The sequence below is a fragment of the Electrona antarctica genome (assembly GCF_951216825.1).
Source record: "Electrona antarctica genome assembly, chromosome: 4".
NCBI lineage: Eukaryota > Metazoa > Chordata > Actinopteri > Myctophiformes > Myctophidae > Electrona > Electrona antarctica.
In genome coordinates, this window is record NC_136809.1 from 24,719,307 (window position 1) to 24,739,785 (window position 20,479).

At 42.9% G+C, this 20,479-nt stretch overlaps 1 protein-coding gene across 3 annotated transcripts in view; it reads left to right on the top strand.

Annotated features, from left to right (window-relative positions):
• micu3a (mitochondrial calcium uptake family, member 3a) overlaps positions 1 to 20,479 on the top strand; it is a 70,023-nt gene that overhangs the window by 20,619 nt on the left and 28,925 nt on the right. For 2 of the 3 annotated variants that reach the window (XM_079499399.1, XM_079499400.1), the window contains exons 5-7: positions 5,165 to 5,212; positions 7,265 to 7,347; positions 9,048 to 9,119. In XM_079499399.1, the coding sequence (XP_079355525.1) occupies positions 5,165 to 5,212; positions 7,265 to 7,347; positions 9,048 to 9,119 (203 nt within the window). Of the gene's footprint in view, positions 1 to 5,164; positions 5,213 to 7,264; positions 7,348 to 9,047; positions 9,120 to 12,375; positions 12,421 to 17,189; positions 17,286 to 20,479 lie in introns of all 3 variants that reach the window. The other variant, XM_079499398.1, reaches the window with a different exon arrangement.

Below are 20,479 nucleotides of genomic sequence, written 5' to 3' on the forward strand. Positions count from 1 at the left end.
CTTCAGGAGCGTGTAACAGGCCTGGAAGAATGTCCCTATCGTCATAATTACACACACGCACACACGCGCACACACATACGCACACACCCCAGTGCTAAATATAAACCACACGATGCCCCCTCCACACTGCCAATAACTAACTAAGTAAGTTTCTCACAATTTCGCTAGTGTGTGTCACATTGCTGCGGATGTGATTGTGTAAATGTGTTTGAATTTGTGTGTTGTATTGGGTTCAGTCCCCAGGGGCCAGCATTGCCTCTCTGCAAAGATGGATCGAGAGAGGAAAAGAAAAAAGAACAGAGGAGAGAGAGAGAGAGAGAGAGATAGAGATGGGGAGGGGGGGTGAGAGGGAGAGGGAGAGGAAGGAAGGAATATTTAGAGATGGCAAGGAAAATGTAAATTGCTACTGTCGGGCAGATCGAAACCTTGTATGTCCAAAGCATCCTGATTGCCAGCGACACGAGCAAGCAAGCGAGAAGATGTCTTTAAAAGATCTGTGTTTTGACCTGTCCCGACGTACCTCGAGTGTTGTGCCGCGATGTTGTCCACCCCTCAAATATTCCCTCTCAGTGTTTCTATTTAACGAGGATCAGTGACCCCCTAGTTGTATTGTCAGAAGTTTTATTCGTGGTGAAGGGAATTGGTTGTTCAAATGGCATAGCGGACGGACAACCCAGTAGCTTCTCTAGACTAGAATAGATGCATTACATTCACCCATTCACACACACATTCATCCACCGATCCACATGATTTCATCCGGCAGATGAAACCATGCAAGGGACCAACCTGCACATCAGGATCAATTAGGGGTTCAGAGTCGTTCTCAAGGACACTTCGACACTAACTCTGGGGGAGCCCGGGCTCTACCCCTGAGCCACTACCACCCTAGGCGAAGTAAGATATTACCAGTAAGACGCCTGAGGACGAGAAGCGTGCACGCATCCGCCTCGTTAACGGCAGACTGCTGGGCGAGCGCTGGCGCTTTGCCATGGAGGGGTCAGACATGGAATGAATTCTGTACTGGCCATATATGGAGCATGTCTTGTCTACAGGGTTTGATGAGGTCAGATCAACATATGGAATGTCAGAACAGAACAGGTGAGCTCCATACAGTATATGGAGATCTAAGGGTGGTAGCAGGGACATTCTCTTGAGTGTACACTGTACAGGGTTTCATGAGGGCCCAGGTAGGACCGGGCCTTAATTTTCGGGCCTGTTGAGAACTCTAGTTTTCGCCGGCTGCCGCGCGCGGCTGAACTAATTACTTTGGGGCAGGCCCGTCTAGAGTTTGAAATTTGAATGGACAGGTATTAGTCAAAAGGGAGACATCGTAGAGGAAGGTTCAACATTATGGAATGTCAGAACAGGTTCTGCCATATATCCAATGGAGATCTAAGGGTTTGAGGTCAGATGTAGAGTTGCTGGCCAATATTGATGACATCAGGGTCGCATTTACTATGACATCAGGGTCTCCACATCTCCATCCCTGATGATGTCATATACTGTTTGGTGCCTGACACAGGAAATGCACGATTCCATAGTCAACAAGTGTAGGTGTGGCTTTTCCAATGACTGCTAGAATACTGCAGACCACACACACACACACACACACACACACACACACACACACACACACACACACACACACACACACACACACACACACACACACACACACACACACACACACACACACACACACACACACACACACACACACACACACACACACTGTGAACAAATATGTGGTTTAGGAAGAGAGAAAGAACAAGCAGTAGATATATAGAGAGGTTTTGTTGAGTGGTGATGCCATCCTGTGTGCGTGTGTGCGTGCGTGCATGCTCGTGTGTGTGTTTAGTGATGTCAGGACATGCTCTCCTCTCCGTGCTGTGACAGATAGAATCCTGGGAATGGCCTCGGATTACCGCTGTCGGAGGAGACGACCATGGATGTGAGGGCTATGCGTCAGACTGAGGAATGCTGTTGCCTGAGCATATTTAGCGTGTGTGTGTGTGTGTGTGTGTGTGTGTGTGTGTGTGTGTGTGTGTGTGTGTGTGTGTGTGTGTGTGTGTGTGTGTGTGTGTGTGTGTGTGTGTGTGTGTGTGAGAGTGTGATTCTCTGTGGCAACAGTCCTGCGGTGCATTCAACAAGGCATTTTGCTGTACATGTCAACATACTGTAAGCATTTTTTTGAGTGGTGCAACCACTCCAAGGAACAGCAATGTCTGTGTTCACCACCTATGTGACTCGTGTTAACCTATGTGACTTGTGTTAATGTGTGTGACTCATGTGTGACTCATGAGTACCAGTAGGGGCGCTGTTGTGGCAGAAACAGAGACAGAGAAATGCACTGTTGCCTGCTAATGAGAGAGAGGGGGGGGGGGGGGGGGATTTGCACCACTCAGTTCACACGGGTGTGATTTTTTATTTAATACTTGCAGTTGGTATGGAGAGGTAGTGTTGGGCGAAAGCAAATCACCACAGCCACCGTGGAGCCCCAATGTCAGACAAGGGATGACAGCTCGATATCAACTGAACACAATGAAACTTTTGTATATCCTTTTAGTAGTGTTTAAAGTAAACAGTATTTATTGCAAACACTCATGGCTTCAAATGTTCTGGAACTTAAAAAAAAAGCTATGACACTGGGGTCCTTCTAGACTTCAATACACATAGAAGATGAGTAAAGATATTTATAATCTCAACAGAGCAACGTCCATTGAATACTATGAACGATGGCAACGTTCAATCAGTGATTCTGAACACTTTTAGGACCCCTTGGTATGTGTTTTATCTCTCATTCGTCTATAGATGTCTGTCCCTGGGTCTGTCCCTGGGTCCCTGGGTCTGTCCCTGGGTCTGTCCCTGGGTCCCTGGGTCTGTCCCTGGGTCTGTCCCTGGGTCTGTCCCTGGGTCCCTGGGTCTGTCCGAGCACGAAAATAGCTTTTGGTTGGCCACTGTTGCACAGCCTAACACACACACACACACACACACACACACACACACACACACACACACACACACACACACACACACACACACACACACACACACACACACACACACACACACACACACACTCACACACACACACACACACACACACACACACACACACACACACACACACACACACACACACACACACACACACACATTAACTGTAACTGTATATATGATGGTTTGTTGTGTTACAGTACAGTACAGTACAGTACAGTACAGTACAGTACAGTACAGTACAGTACAGTACAGGGACCCCCTGGGGACCCCCACACGGTAATTCTGTCATTTCTCAACCATTTTGAACCTGGGGCGGCTCGCCGGAATCGGGCCGGCCCCCTGGGCGTGTTCCTGGGGGTCTGGATGTTCCGGAGACTCCCCGTTTCGGACACGGGGCGGTTTGCCGGAACCGGGCCGGCAACCTGGCCGCGTTCCTGTGGGTCGGGAACTTCCGGGGACCCCCACACTCACTTCACACGGATGTGATTTTTTTTTCTACAGGCAGGTGTTTAGTGTGAGGCGCCAGTGAAAAAATCCCATACATCCACAATGGGTACTTTATTTTTGTTTGTTTGTTTGTTTGTTTGTTTTCCCACTGGACCATTCTCACATGTACCAGGAATTGGTGGACCAAAGAAGAAGTTCCCAAATCCATTATTTATTTTTTCAGGAATACTTTGAAAATAATACCCACATTTGTTACCGATTTTGTCTCCCTATCTCCTTGAAATTTTATGTTGAAATATTAAAGAAGAGTACCTCATAAAATATTTTTTATGGAATATATTACATCGGGTAAAACATACCCGGGTTTAGTGATGGTGTGACAAAAGTTGATTTTAGTGTTCTAGGGTTAAGAAATCCATGGAATGCATGGAAAATCGTTTCTCAGTATCGTGACAAATACAATTGCAATGTTTAATTGTATCAATCTTACACCCCAATGCCGAAACATTGAAAATGCATAGACTGAGAGACAATACACTCGTCTCAGTCTCTGGTCCCATCAGATACATAGATGAAGGGACATCGTTACATTAACAGGTATACAGTGTGTGGTTTTGGCTTTCTGCCCTCTGGTCTAAAAACAACATGTGGCCTTTAGCTCAGGCTACACGAAGGAAAACTACAGGTTGTCTACACAATGGAGTCCACCATCACAGAAAAACACAAGCCTTACAGGTCCTCAATGGTGTCATGTTAACACACACACACACACACACACACACACACACACACACACACACACACACACACACACACACACACACACACACACACACACACACAGAGCTAGTCTCCCGTAACACTCAAGCCAGTCACCCTGAACTATCTTGACGATCGGAAAGGAAGAAACAGAGAAAGGGAGGGAGAGAGAGAGAGAGAGAGAGAGAGAGAGAGAGAGAGAGAATGGTTACAAAGATTCCTAAATGGGCCCCTAGGCTAGAATGGATCACCACTGAAACATTTTTCACTTGCTTATCCAAACATACACATAGGTGTGCATATACGCACTCACATGCATGCATGCACGCTTGTGTAAGCGTGCACACACACACACACACACACACACACACACACACACACACACACACACACACACACACACACACACACACACACACACACACACACACACACACACACACACACACACACACACACACACACACAGCTATACAGCCACTTATAGCCAATGTCTTAACCTTGGACACTCAGGGTGTGGAAAATCAAACGGTGTGTGGCCAAATGGCCTCTGGCAGTTAAAGAAGACAGATTTTAAGATGCTATCTTCATAAAAGGAAGGATTACCTCCGTGTGTGTTCATGCCTGTGTGTGTGTGTGTGTGTGTGTGTGTGTGTGTGTGTGTGTGTGTGTGTGTGTGTGTGTGTGTGTGTGTGTGTGTGTGTGTGTGTGTGTGTGTGTGTGTGTGTGTGTGTGTGTGTGTGTGTGTGTGTGTGTGTGTGTGTGCGCGCGCATGCGCGTGCGCGTGCGTGCACATACATCTGTGTGTCTCAGGAGGTAGTAGCCTTTGAACATCTGTAAACATTGTGTGTGTGTGTGTGTGTGTGTGTGTGTAGTTTTGACCTATTCTTTAACTCTCTCTTGGTCCAGGCATCATGTGTGTAGTTTTGACCTATTCTTTAACTCTCTCTTGGTCCAGGCATCATCGCTTACACAGAGTACCTCTTCCTGCTCTGCATCTTGACAAGTGAGTCCAATCCAGCTCTCCACCTTATTCCCTTAACCTAACAATAACTTACATTTTTTACTGTGTTGGATTTCCCAGAACTGTGGATTGGAGACTATTGACAATGTTTGTGACTTCAGACTTGAATCGCAAAAAACAAAACAATTACGGACACTTGACTTCGACCTGCATGTCTATAAATTGGACTTGATGTGGATGATGCGAGAGTCTTGTTTTGAATTATTTTCCCCATTGTTCATGCAAGATGCCTTCTCGGGTATATTTCAAAATACCACAATCAAATACACGCAACTATAATAATGGCCTGCCAAACATTTAGGTGGGCAGAAAAAACCTAATATTGAGATCACTCCATCCTGTTGTCAGTTGCACGCAGTGCAATCATGCAAGAATCAACATTGATCACAGAGTTGTGCTTTGGCACTGCCTTCACAATTCAATTGAATTTGATTACGATTCACCAGGTATACTCGATTGGATTCTACAAGGCCTTGCAATGCATCATTTTTCTATAGCTGCATAACATGGCACATTTTTCATCAGTCAATACAAGCAGATATACTGAACAACAGATTTTATATATAATATTATATACAGTATTATAATTATATTTGAATTATATTTAGCCTACGATTATAGATTATGTCCCATTGCTGCATTGCATTGCTGCACAGCTGAATCACGATGCATTGCGGAATTGATTATTTTTTAAACCACTAATTGATCATCATGACATCTGGAATGATTCCACTGTTTAATAACGCAACATTTTTTGTTGTTGGAAAAACAAATAGCACTGTAAAACAAGCAGAAAAATATCAAATGAGATTACAGCCACGCTGAACCTAATCTGCCATTTGAAAACCAACAACGAGAGGTAAGGATTGCTAGGTGGATGATAGATTGAGAGTCCCGAATAAAATAATTTTGTTAACACTCACTAAAACGTTCTTTCGTTGAGTCTTGAGTCGTTGAAACCTGAAAGTTGGAACTTTGAGTCATGACTTGAGTTGGCCTGAACACAGTGACACGAGAATTTACCTGAGACATGCCCTACATGACTTGTGGCGTACATGAAACTCACTTGAGACTTATGACTTGCATAGCAAGAGCTCTGTGATTATCTATGTCAAGTTCTAAGGGAGAGACCGCTCGTCTCATAACTTGGATGTAATACTTTAATTTAGTATTGCTTTGGAGTTCTGAGTCTGCAGAATCTCCCGTTAGACCTTTCTGTTCTTCTTCTTAGCCAGCACCTCACCAGTACAGGTGTGTTTTTCTACTTTCTGCTTTCCTACTTCAGCAGTGTTAGAAATCTCCGCAATGGGGAAAAAAGAAGAATGCTATGCTATGCTTTGAAAAATGGTCAACCTTTTTATGTTGCATGCCTGTTAAAGATGGAGTGCCGTGATTTTGTTCCACCCTAACACATGATCATCATGTGTTATTAATATTATTTAAGGAGGAAGAATTTTTCCAAAAAAGTGTACAGTATTTGTTAAAATGTCGTTTTTATGTGGACATGCTCACCAGTTCATTAAGTATTCCTGGTTTGCCTTGTGGGTGGTGATTTGTGGTGATCCACTTGAACTGAAGCCACACCCACAGCTACTGTTGTATGATAAAGAGGGAGGGGTTAGGGTAGGGGGTGATATTGTGATGTCACTATATCACTGTTTTTTCATTGGCACGTTTGACTGTCAAGGTTTCAGCCTCCAGGAAGAAACCCTAAATACAAAGGGAAGACATCATTGCACATAACAACCACACCAAGGGGTCTAATAGAGTACTGTCACCTCATAAATGAAAAACTGGCACTCCATCTTTAACTATCACTCACAGTATATTTCACATTACTGTAGTCTGGTCCTTTAAGATCACCTTTAATACTGTGTATGTGTGTGTGTGTGTGTGTGTGTGTGTGTGTGTGTGTGTGTGTGTGTGTGTGTGTGTGTGTGTGTGTGTGTGTGTGTGTGTGTGTGTGTGTGTGTGTGTGTGTGTGTGTGTGTGTGTGTGTGTGTGTGTGTCTGTGTTGTTGGTTGTGTTGTCTAGAGCCTCATGCCGGTTTTAAGATCGCTTTCAACATGTTTGATGCTGACGGCAACCAGATGGTGGACAAGAGGGAGTTCCTGGTGGTGAGTTACTGCCACTGCATCTTTTCTTTTCACCCCTTTTTCTTCCCAATTTAGTCATTATGCCAATTCATTCCTCCCCACACACATTTGTGTGTTGTCACTTTTGTTGTATCCTACTGACTCACCTGCCAGTGAGGAGCCCCCACCGGGAGGACGTAGAGCTTTCGTCTTACTCCTCCCCTCCCGCCCAACACTCCCTGATGACCGCGGTGCCGCCCCAGCCAGTAGGAATTTGTGCAGTGACAAATTTCGCCTTCCATGCCCAGCTTCCCTCCCCCGAACACGGACCAATTAGCTCTTCGCTAAGTACCTCCCCAACCCCGTCCTTGTCAAATAGGCACATTAGCAGCGAAGAGACAGGTCAAGCTATCCTCACCCATTGAGATGCATGTTAAATGACGGGATTTCTCCATATAAATAATGGATCATTTCAGAAGCAAAACCTTCAAAATGTCTTCTAAATCTAGTCATCAGGCCTGCAGTAGGCTATGCACTGGGCAAATGTGCATGACATTATTTAAATAAACTAGAAATATGAGGTAATGACAGAGGGAGAAATCAACTTTTAACAACCACCCGACAGGAGTTTTCACTGGTCATTAGTATTATTGCCATCACCTGGGTGGGTCAGTCGTGTAACTTTCCTGACGTTAAGCCGTGTAAATGTTCAACAACACAGCCATGCAAAATAACATTGACAGCTATGAGGTGGTGAAAGCTTGACCTGCATAGCAACAGTTGCTAAACTATTTGGATTGGCATTGGACAATCCAGGGACGTGGTGGGCCCATAATTAACCCCGGGAAGTGGAGTTGCAGAGGCCCTCTATTTTATTAATACAAATAAAAAAAACGGCTGGCCCAGACCGGCCTGGACTGGACCGGCCGTTCGGGAGGCCCAGACCGGCCTGGACTGGACCGGCCGTTCGGGAGGCCCAGACCGGCCTGGACTGGACCGGCCTGGCCCAGACCGGCCGTTCGGGAGTTGTCCCGAATTTCCCAATGGCCAGCACGTCCCTGGGACAATCGCTTTTTGGGTGGGATTTAGCGAAGGGTTAATTGTGTTGGTATAGATCAGGGGTGGGCAACTGGCGGCCCGGGGGCCACATGTGGCCCCCACCTTCACTTAATGTGGCCCTCAGGTTAATGTCAGAATACTGATATGTTGGTTTCAGCTGTTACAATTCCACAACATGCAAACATGACCCTATACTTACTAAATTTGTAGCTCATTGCTCAACACAAGTATAATTAAAGGCATTTGAAATTACATAAAAATGTACATTTTCAGGATTCCAATTCAAAAATAGGAAAAAATTATTCAAGATTTAAATTCGAATATAGCAAAAATAGCCGATCTAGACGCGTTTTGTGCTTGTAGATCGGCTATTTTTGCTACGACAGTAATATATGGCCCTAGGGAGTGAGTGTGGAAATATAGTGGCCCACTCCATCGTCAAAGTTGCCCACCCCTGGTATAGATGCTCGACAAAGCCGGATGCACCGCGGCAGATTCGAAGTCCAGCCTCCACAGTTGTGGGCAGGCACACTGAGCCACCTGAGCACAGGGCTAAAGTGCCTGCTATTGTGCACAATAGTGCACTACAGTATTGACAACCTGTCTGTGTCTCTCCCACTCCCGGTCTTCCTGTCTGTCTGTCTGTGTTTGCAACTGTCTGTCTTCCGTCTATGTCACTATAGCTGCAGGAGATCTTCCGTAAGAAAAATGAGAAGAAAGGGCGGAAAGGAGACGCTGACAAATCTGCCCAGCTGGTAAGAACGTACAGTAAGAGGATGGTGTGTGCGTGTGCGCGCGTGTGTGTGTGAGAATTACTTCTGTGTATTAAGTTCCCTCAAATACAGTAAAACTGTCTAAGATTACCAGGCTGTTGTCTTTGAGTTAACTGAGGATCGAAGTTATTGTCAGTGTGTTTGTACCATAAGAGTGCCCCTCACTTCACACAAGTGTGATTTTTTGATAATGGTAAATTGTGTTACTTTTCTTTTCTTTCTGTCTATGAGATAAAACATACAACAGATGTACACCAAGGACTAATCCAGTGCCCTATACAAAATTGTATATAGTTTCCAACTTATTTGTGAGCATAAGTTGAGCCTACTGTATAAGGAGATTTTTTTCCTTGATTCTTAAGAGAAGAGAACCTGCTCTATCACCGAGTGCTCTAGCACTCAGCTCCCCCTATTTCAGGATGGGAAGACATGTCACAGCCTTTCTACCCTTATGCTGAAGCTGAATCACCAGCAGCAGCAAGCCAATGTCCGGAATCACACCAAATGGGCGTGTCTGGGGTTTTCATGACATCCTTGTAAATAAGCAACTTGTGGTGCAACTGGCCCGAACAGCTTGAGCCAGTAAAGCATCTGTCAGTAGAGCTCACAGGCAGGGAGGGAGGAGAACATGAACGTAGATACAGTATGTTGCAAATTTTGAGAGCTTGTAGATTTGATTTGAGCACTTCTAAATACGGGATCTACACACCTGTACATTGAAATTTTAACTTGTAACCTGTAATCCACAGCACACACCGTAATCATAGTCACACACAAAAAAAGGAAAGTCACAGAACAAAATGTGTGTAGATACAGATAAGTGCAGACAGACACTTGATGCTCGTCTCTGGTGGCGTGTTATATACATTTTAGGTTATTTTAGGCCATGCAGTGACTACAACTGCTAGTTTAGTCATCAATGTTCACTACTTCCATTGTCTGTTTCTGCCTGTTATAAAGTGGTGTCAAGTTTGTACGCCAAGGACACGCCTAGTCAAACCAAAGTGTACTTGTGGTTGGCTGCTGCTCTGTTTCACCTTGAACCTTTCTTAACCTTTATTGCCAATCCACGTTTTGCTGAGTCCACCTCCTGTCACAGTGGAGAAACCGGAGGTTGCTCCTTGCCATAGATAGACATAACCTTGCTGCTTTCTCAGAACGCGGACGCGATATACCACTGCTGGTGCAAATTCAGCATTATCCTGTGACCGTATATGCCCTGTCTAGGACATAACAATCCATCCGCCTCCCCCAACTCCCCCTTCTCAAAACTCCCAAAATCAGTTCAGCTGCATTTGGTGTTCACAGTGCCCTCTGGTGGACAGAGACATTCAGATGAGAAGGCCTATCCAATGTGAGACAAATTGTTATCATATAACTCAAAGTGTATAATTCTGTTTATCATATACTCAGACTTTAGTTGCCCTGGTAAGGTGAGTGATAAAAGGACCAAGAGGGTGATATTTTATGTGGCAGTAGCAGTAGCTGACCAACTGTCACCAATGAGTGAAGGAAGGAAGGAACTCAGCATGTCAAACATGGCCACCACAATTCCTGTGATGAAATAATACTAATGTAACATGTTATCTGTATGCTATGTAGTAATACTCAAGACGTCAAGAGACAAATTGTTACTATTGTGTTTATGACAGGGATTTGCCTAACTTTGACAGATTGTATTTATTATAATATACGTTTTTCTAATTCATTTGACATATTTTATTCAACTATTAAAATCACTTAAAGGAGTAGTTCACCCAAAAAAAACCTACTTATTTTCAATGATTAAATAAGTTATTCTTTGGGTGAGCTACTCCTTGAAGCTCACAGGTTGCTAAAGTGTGTCTTAATGTGACAGTGTGTGGATCAGAACTGTACTGTACTGTAACTGTACTGTACTGTAATGTATGAGAACCATGAGCCTTTATACCCAACCTGGGCTTCTTGAAGACACCTTTATTCCAAGCAGTATATATTTCAGTAAAACTGTTGAGTGGAATATTCAAGCCTTACCAGTACAGTGCTTTAGAACTGTGGAAGTTTTTTCAGGAAGTGTTTGATACTGCTATATACAACAGGTCGTTTCAAAGAAGCAAACTGATTGGTTGAAATAGCCATCTAGCCATGCTTAAATGAGCATGATGGAATGCCTAATCAAAAGATATAATAAAGATCAGCTGTGCTGAGTCTCACTGCTCTCCCAGAGCAGATCCGGTTGGGTGGCTAGGCTAGCAGTTTTCAAGGGACATTTTCGGTTGTAGTGGCTACATGCCTACATCTGTGATTATTTTAAAAATCATGTTTTTTTTTATCGAATATCTTAGTTGAGTTGATGTGTGATTATTTTATTTTTTTACGGGTAACTGTTGTATAATCGCAATATTACACTCAAGGGTGTGCTACAGTATATGACATTAATGGCACTTCTGTGCTGCCTACGGAACTCGCCTATCGGCTCGTTTCTGCAGCAACGCAGGCGTGCCATTAATGACAGTAAAGCACACCCTCTCGTGTAATATTGCTTAATTAGAAAATAAATGGAAGTGCCCAAGCTAATCTGGCCATTAGTGTAGTCACACTTGACAAGGTTTATATTGTGTGCTGCGAGTATAATTATGATTGTTTTTCTGATATTGTATCCTGTTGTTCCCAAACAGATTTTCCCCTACTGTTCGTTCCATCATACGTATTGTATACAGTACATGCGAGAATGTTATTTTCCATGCATTTGCAGGTGTAATGTGGTGGCCCAGAAACACATCTTGTGTCACAGTCAAAGATGAGATTCTGATGAGAATCTCATCTTTAACAGGTGACTTATTTTATGTCATCCATTAAGGACGGGAACCCCTTTTGGGGTAGTTGTTGCTACAGTTCAGTATATAGCAACATACATTTATTATTTTTTTAATAAATAGTAGAAGTGTTTTAGAAAACTTAGATCAGGCTTTAGAAGGCGTTTTAGAATCTTCCTCAATCCTAAATGGCTCACATAAAACATATGTTATGTCGCATAAAATGTGTGTGTTGGCCCCAAACCACACCTGCAGATGTGTTGAAAAATGACACTTCTGTCCTTCTGTAGTGTGTCCACACAGCCAGCCTCTTTTCTCCGCATGCACTAACAATTATTTTACCTTCTCTCTTCCTCCTCCTCCTCCTCCTCTTCCTCCTCCTGTGACTGCATGCTGTGTGCCCCCCTCTCTCTTCCTCGTGTGTTTCTCTCTGTGTGTGCTAGACTATGCAGCTCTATGGATATCAGGTTGCTCCCATGAACAACAGCGTATGTATCCACCAGTCTGACCTCTTAGTGTAACTGTCCCATGAACAGCGTAATGAGCGTATGTAAGCACCAGTCTGACCTCTCAGTGTAATGCTGTGTTCACACTGACAGACACAAAGATACAGTCTATCATTAATTTTTGATGGAACATGAAGATGCAAAGATACAAAGCTGCAAATAAGTTGAGCTGGCTTCAACTTCAGAAACAAAGCTACTGTACAAAGCGACACATGCTGTGGAGCTTTGTAGCTTTTGTACCGTCCAGTGTGAACACAGCACCACTGTCCTCTGTTCAGTAGTCGAGGGGGGCACAGTAACATCCGGAGTGTTCATTGGGTGGAGGGAGGGATGCAGACTGGGAGATGTGTGAGGTTGCTGCCTTCGTCATCCTACTACGACGCAACTGGAACACCTGCATTAGGTGGATCCTTCTACCTCTCTGACACATTGCAAAGCTCACGTGATAGGCCACCCTCAAGCCAATCTCTTGTTTGACTGTTTGGTAGATAGATAGAGAGAGAGAGAGATAGGGGGGGGGGGGGGGGGGTATGGAGATGTCAGGTAGTTTTTGAACAAATACAGTATAACTTACGCTACCTTTTAACTAGTGTAGCAAACTGACGTCTGATATCAAGGATATGTAATAAATGCCTAAACGGCTTACCATAGATATGACCATCGATCAATGGATGTATCAATGGATGGATGAAATGGAGTGAATGGTTGAATGGATAAATGTCTATATTAGGATAGCTGAGTGATTGATTCAGGATTGATGGTTGAAGGAAGGCTGAATAAACAGAGGGATGGGATGGGAGAGATAATGGATTTAAGGGGTCAGGAGAACTCTTAGAAAAAAAGGGTGATCTGATTTAAAATGACATGGTACCCTTACCCTCTATGCGGCTCTAAACAGAATCAGCCATGGGACATTTTAAAGCATTTTAGGCCGCAGTCTCTCTCTCTCTCTCTCTCTCTCTGTGTGTGTGTGTGTGTGTGTGTGTGTGTGTGTGTGTGTGTGTGTGTGTGTGTGTGTGTGTGTGTGTGTGTGTGTGTGTGTGTGTGTGTGTGTGTGTGTGTGTGTGTGTGTGTGTGTGTGTGTGTGTGTTCAGTGGAGCGTTGATGTGAAAGCGAGTGTGTGTGCATTTGGTTGCCATTAGGTTATTGTTAACACAAAGAATGAACTGCAGTGGCTAGCTAGCGGACAGAGAAACAGTCCCTCTTTTGTCCAAGATCCTTCACATTATTCTGATGAGGAAAGCAAACAGTGGAGTCATGTCAGAAGCAAGCTGCACATGTCCACTAATTCAGTAGAGCATCCATTATGTAGCTAGCTCGCCATTTCATTCACCAAATGATCAATAACTTTGAGTAATTTCCTCAGGAAACAAATTCTAAAATCTATTGATCTAAAATAGACGCCTACTATGATTTGTATGGGACTTTTTCAATCCGCTTTCTGTAGTTGGAGGATTAGAACTCTTTATTTTTGGCACTGAAGTCTGATGTCATTTAATTTATACATCCGATTCCTACCTGGGTCCATTCTGAATTTTCCATAGACTTTTCTTATATCGTGTCAAATAAGAACTGTGTTCCAAAAAATTTCAAATGATCCTGGCAGTTTTACTCATATTATGAAGAATCAACTGACTGTGGAAATCGCTAATGTTACTGCTGCCGAATTAGTTACATTTTCGCTAGAAACAGACAGTATCAATCAAATATGACTGACTGACTATCGTAAATGATACAGGGACAGTTTGTGTCTCCATAGAGAAAATACTTCCGGGAACCTAATGGGCGAGTCACGTCAGGACTTCTGTGCTCTATTAACCCTAAAACACTGAACATATTTTTTGTTACACCATCACTAAACAAATATTCCATAAAAAATATTTCTCATTTGCAGTACAGCAAAACATGGCAACTTGAGGTACTCTTTAATATTTCATCAAGACTTCACAAAAAAGAAAAATAGATATCTTGGGATATAGTGGCAAAATAAAAAAAATAAAAAAATAAAAAAAACGTATTATTACTTAAAACATATTATTTTAAAAATATATATATTATTAAAAAAAAGAGCTGGGAACTTCTCCTTTGGTCCACCCATTCCTGGGACATGTGAGAATGGTCCAGTGAATAAAAGTCCTTTGTGGGTGCATGGGGTGTTTTTATATCACGCTATCACTAAACCTGTAGAAAAAAACCAGGCATGTGGGCAGGGTAACAAACCTACCTTCTATGATGTCACTGAGCACCATGAAGGTACTGAAACACCCACCCACCTACTGTAAGAGAACAACATTATGAAAATTACAAAAATATAATTGTCCGAGTTAAAATCACCCGTGTTTAGTGTTCTAGGGTTAAGAATTTTTTGGGGTTGTTTGGCTATACACATGCTCTGCTGGGGTGGACAAAGTAAACTTTTACAAGTAAAAGTATCAGTAGCCTACTGCAGTTACAAGTAAAAGTCCGGAATTCAAAATCTACAAACGTATTGGCATCAAAATGTACTTAAAGTACCAAAAGTAAAAGTACTCATTATGCAGACTATCCAATTTCAAGTTTTCAAATGTATAAAAATGTGGAGCTTGTAGATTAGCTATTTTCAAAAGGCCGAAATGTATATAGGGCCGAAGTGGTTAATGTATGTTTTATAATAATAATCAAAATCTACAAAGTAATTAGTAGTAGTGGAAATACTCCAGAAAAGTACAAATACCTCAAAATTGTACTTAAGTACAGTACTTACTGTAAGTAAATGTACTTAGTTACTTTCCACCACTGATGCTCTGTGAATAGAAGCACCTCCGTTGCACAGCCAGGCCATTGTAACTCAGATCAAAAGACAGCCATCCACTTGACAGTGTTTGGACAATGAACTATTCTCTCCCTTGGCCACACATGCATGTTCATGGCAGACAGTGTCAGTTCTAATGGATAGCTGCATTGTCTCTTATGATGTTAAGATGGCTGCTGCTCTATACTCCTCAGAGAGGAAGACTTGGTGGGTGGTCAGCGGCACCATGGTTGGCTCTTAACAATTTGAATGCTGGCCATTTTGAGCAGAGCTATTCCGCCTGTGCTAAAGGTGATGCATTGAACGAAGGACCTTGTCTGAGGCCCACATTAAATGTTCTCTTATAGCGAGAATCACACAGCATACCTCAAAATGTAAAAAAAAAAAAAAGTGATTTGACCATCTTCCATTCTGGAGATATGCACCTTTATGTAACACCTGCTTTTGTAGTAGCCTACTCTTCTTGAACAGAAAGGCTAATTAGAAGCGGTTTTGTCAGACGCTGTCTGACATAAAAACTCGGAAAGCCGTGCTCGCGCTGAGTTCCCTCCGATGTTTTTAGGCGGTTAGTATTACTGCCAAACAACACAACACATTTGCCATGTTCTATCTGACCGGCGTTGATCATCATGATAAAGAAATAACCGCTCGCACAGGCGATACAATCCATGCGTGAAGAAATTAATAAAAAATAAAAAAGGAGAGAAATCTGACGGAGACACTGAAGTCACACTCGGATCAGATTACACACACAACCCCTCCCTCCATTGAAAGTCACATGAGAGAGCCCTCCCCTCCCTGAAACAAAGATATTATAAGATAAACAAGAAGACTGCAGCCAGCTTGGTCCCATGCATCTCGGGGCATTATTTTGCCCCGAGATGCATGGGAGTCTCCAGCCTTTACGTGAGTGACAATACGGGGGCTGGGCTGCCTCGTGCTGTTTTCAGGAAGGGAGGGGGTGAGGCATTTTATTCTTTTTTTTTGCGATCACGTGATCGGAGTGTTGTGCTATCATCCGATGCTAGTTGATAAAGTGCCCGGGTGTGTAGAAAGACGATTGAAAGTAATCAATAAAAACATGCGGTAAACGTAGAAATCCCTTTCCCGCACGTGACGTTTGAGATTTGAACCACGTAGAAATCCTTCTCCCGCACGCAACTTGTTAAAGGGAAAAATCCACTCAAAAGCACATTATCGTATTATTTGGATTTTGGACAGGTTACAGGTTACTTTATTACAGACTTTCGGTGCTAGAAATAAAAGAAGCACTAATAAATCTAAAATTATAAGGAAAACAAAGTTATAAAGAAAATATAACTATGAAATATGCTTGACTATGGAGTTTTCAGTTGAATTTTAACGTGTGTTTGCAACATGGGAAAGTATTTCGACAGGTTTGTATACATTGCTTGACTGTTCACAATTCACATACAAATCAACATGTGACAACATGTACATTAACATAGACATTATTAGTGCCTTTTGCTCCTATTATTGCTCCTCTTCCTTAAATGCGTAACAATGTGCTAAAATCACTTTGAGACCTGGGTGAAATATTATTACAGAATTAAATATCTACAACCATTTTGCGTTGATTCTCCCACTTAAAGACATTTGTGGCATGAAATGAAAGCCCATTCTGCATTAATATTAAACGTCTTAGTCACAAAGGGCTTGACTTATAATATAGTTAGTTTGAGACAAGACACATCATTGAAATCTTGATCGAAGTAAGAAAACCTTTTCCAAAATGGAGATATGGCGTTATTTGCAAAGTGATTTGTAGTGTTTTGAAGCACCAGAACAGATGGTCATTGCCATGCAATGGTACCATGACCAGTTTGCAACAATCAGACCAAGGTATTTCAAGGTCAATTAGAAGTATACCTTTCTGTGAATACTTTCTGCACTGGTTGACCTGACAGTGAATTGACCCTAACCCTAACCAATCCTACAGGTGCAAAAAAAAGACAGTCAGGAGGTTATGGAGAGGAGTTACTGGGACGTTGTGAGGCGAAGCGCCAGTCAAGCCTTGTTCTCTGATCTGGCGGAGGTACACAGTCTCACCTGTCCGCTGACCCTATGCCCTACCCCCACCTACCTCTCAACATTTCATCTGACCCTACCCCACGACCCCCACCCCCCTTCCTCTCAACATTTCATCCGACCCTACCCCCCTACCCCCACCCCCCTCCGCTCATCATTTCACCCCTCTTTCTATCGCTTTCCTTGACCAAACACTTGATCTATCTATCTATCTATCTATCTATCTATCTATCTATCTATCTATCTATCTATCTATCTATCTATCTATCTATCTATCTATCTATCTATCTATCTATCTATCCCATTAACTACCTACCTACCTACCTACCTACCCACCTAGCCACCTACCTACCTACCTACCTACCTACCTACCTACAGTATGTATCCATCCATCAGCATTGCAGCAGTAGTTGTAGATGGTACTACTGAATCCCAACTGAATCCCAACCCTTCCATGCCATTCCTTTCCTTTCCATTCACTGTACTTTCCTGTCCTCAGGAACCCTCCGTTCTTCCTTACAGGGTGGCAAACACTTCAAGATTTCTATAAAAAATATTTGCACAAAGCGGCTTGGCATATTGGAGACCTTGGACAGAAACTTTAACCGAAACTATGCCAACCACAAGCTATTAAACCCTCCTTTGCCAATCACGAGAACACAAGATTTGATAAAAGAGTATTAATCAAGAATTAATAATAATATTTTTACCATATTTTAGCTGCCGTCGCTAGTCACTGCTTGTTTCCATGGTAGAAGCAGCCGAAATCCCCAAACTCTGTGCACGCATGTGGTCTTTAGTTGCTTTAGGGCTCCGAATGAGGTAAAGGACGATGTTAGGAGCTTAATAAAACATTAATTCAACCTCCCGGTTAGCATATTAATGTTTCTATTGCTAGATTACAGTACCTTGCTCAAAAATGGCCGATTATCACTTCCGGTTCAAACGGCCGGATCACGGCTCTTCTTCTCTGCCTTTTCCGTGCATTCTGTTGGCACTGGCTCCAGATCTCCGTCTATGGTAACGGGAGGGAATGTACTGTAGGATTTCAGTACATCCTTCTAGATTTGAAGGCGACGGCCTTGCTGCGACTGCATTTAGGTGAAATGTTGAAGTCTGTTTCCACCCTTATTTACCTGTGCCTCAGTAACTCCAAATGAATCAGCATACTCTTTCTTCTTGATATTTGATCATGCACATGTTTTCCATCATACACTATTTATGTCATTATGTTATGTTTAAAAGTATTTGATCTTTGTTTTTGTAGCAATGGTACTGACACCACAGTATGCTGTAGGTGTAAATTGGACATTACACATTTAACTGTTCATGTTATAATAGCTGTCCCGTTTCTCGTCCCGTTACCTTCCCATTGTTGTTTGGCCTCTTCAACATGCTTTTGTCAGTGTACTGTGTGTGGCTTGTTGTGGCTTGTGTTGTACCTTTGGTGTTTAATGGCAAGAATCCTCCTCAATGTCCACCAAAACCTATACCATGAAATGACTGAGTGCTGAACATGAAAATAGGATCTTTTAACTTACTTATTTACTTACTTATTACTGCCAGATGTATTTCTCGCTGCGTTTAGCCCTTCCCGTTTGTCTTTTCAGAGCATACTCTTATTTTGGGCCGTGAACTGGAAGTCAAAACAGCTATGTAATGTGGCCCGACGATCTTATTTTAGTTAATCCGAAACATAAATTAGTTATTCATACGGTCAGTAGTGAAGGGCGCAATCTAACTTAATTCAATAAAAGTCGTCCTGGGCAGTAAATAAGTAAGCAACGTACAAACATTTCCTCCAACTATCTTTAATCCCTCTCTCACATCCCCTCTGGATCACAATTTAAACTCACCCTGCATTATAAGTGTATACTAAAGTGTATACTAAAATTATAAAAAGGACGACTTGTCTGGTTAAAGCTAGCTAGTAAATTATGACCAAATAGCATTTGGATTTTACGCTAAAAAGACAAAATCATTTAACAGTTGCTGGCCTGGCACTCTAGGTGCCATTTGAACAACTAGCTTCAGGGTACTATACTGGTAATGATTAATATCGAGTGAAGCTAATATGCTGCTAGCAGGCTAGATGCATAATAACAGACTCTGCACTCTAGTGGCAGGCTAGCAGCTAATGGCAGCGGAAGCTAAGGTGGAGATAATGATAGTGGAAGGTAATGTACCTGACCTTGTATTTACACTGAGGAGCCTTTCATCAACAAGTAGACGGACAGAAAAGACAAACCAGACACAGGAGATGGGGGGGAGCAGGGGGCAAAGAACAGCAAAGCAAGGAATGCACAGATATACAAAACGAATGATTAGGAAAGAAGACAACTGGGGGATGCTTTGGCAAGAACGTCTTGTGTGACATCTTGCTTACATCATTTTGATCAAGCAAAATCACTCATGAAGCATGAATTAGGCAAAATGACAGGAGGGAAGAACAGAGGGCATGCTAAGGGGGAAATCAGGGGGGAGGAGGAAGGACACGAGGGAGAAGTGAAGAGGAGGGCACATTTAAGGGAAAGAAAGAGGAACACGTCCTATTTAAAGAAGGGGAGGGGACGGATGTGTTTACTCAACAGATTAGTCACCGTTTATACCTCTCTGTTTTTGTCTGGTGAAGGAGGGACTGAGTGACTGACAGGCTGTGTGAAAGAGAAAAGGAGGGAGGGATGGGGATGGAGAGGTAGAGAGATCCAATCAACCATTACCTCACTGTGTTTGTCAGGTGCAGGGAGGTACTGACTGGTAATGTGGAGGGAGGACATTTTTTTTCAATAGTGTTTTCTGAGTGGTATAGGACAGCGATTCCCAACCTGTGGGCTGGGACCCACTGGGGGGCTATGAGGATTTTGCAAGTGGGCCTCCCAATAATTGGCAAAACGCAAGGATTTTATTGATAATATATAACAAACAAAAATGCATGCAAAGAAAAGTCATAGTATTTTAACCTCCATTTTAAGTGGTCAGATGGGTGGGCCACGAATGCTTTCAAGATTTTCCATCCAGAAAAGGTTGGGAACCCCTGGTATTCAGAAAGATAACGTGATGTCACACCTTTGAAAGTAACGGTGGCGAACCTCACAAGATGGCGCCACCCGTCCATTGAACTCAATGGATGAGGGCTGCCACGTTTTGAGGTGCTGCTCCTTCTTGATGGGAGAATGAAAGCTAAGAGTAGAAGGAGGTGGG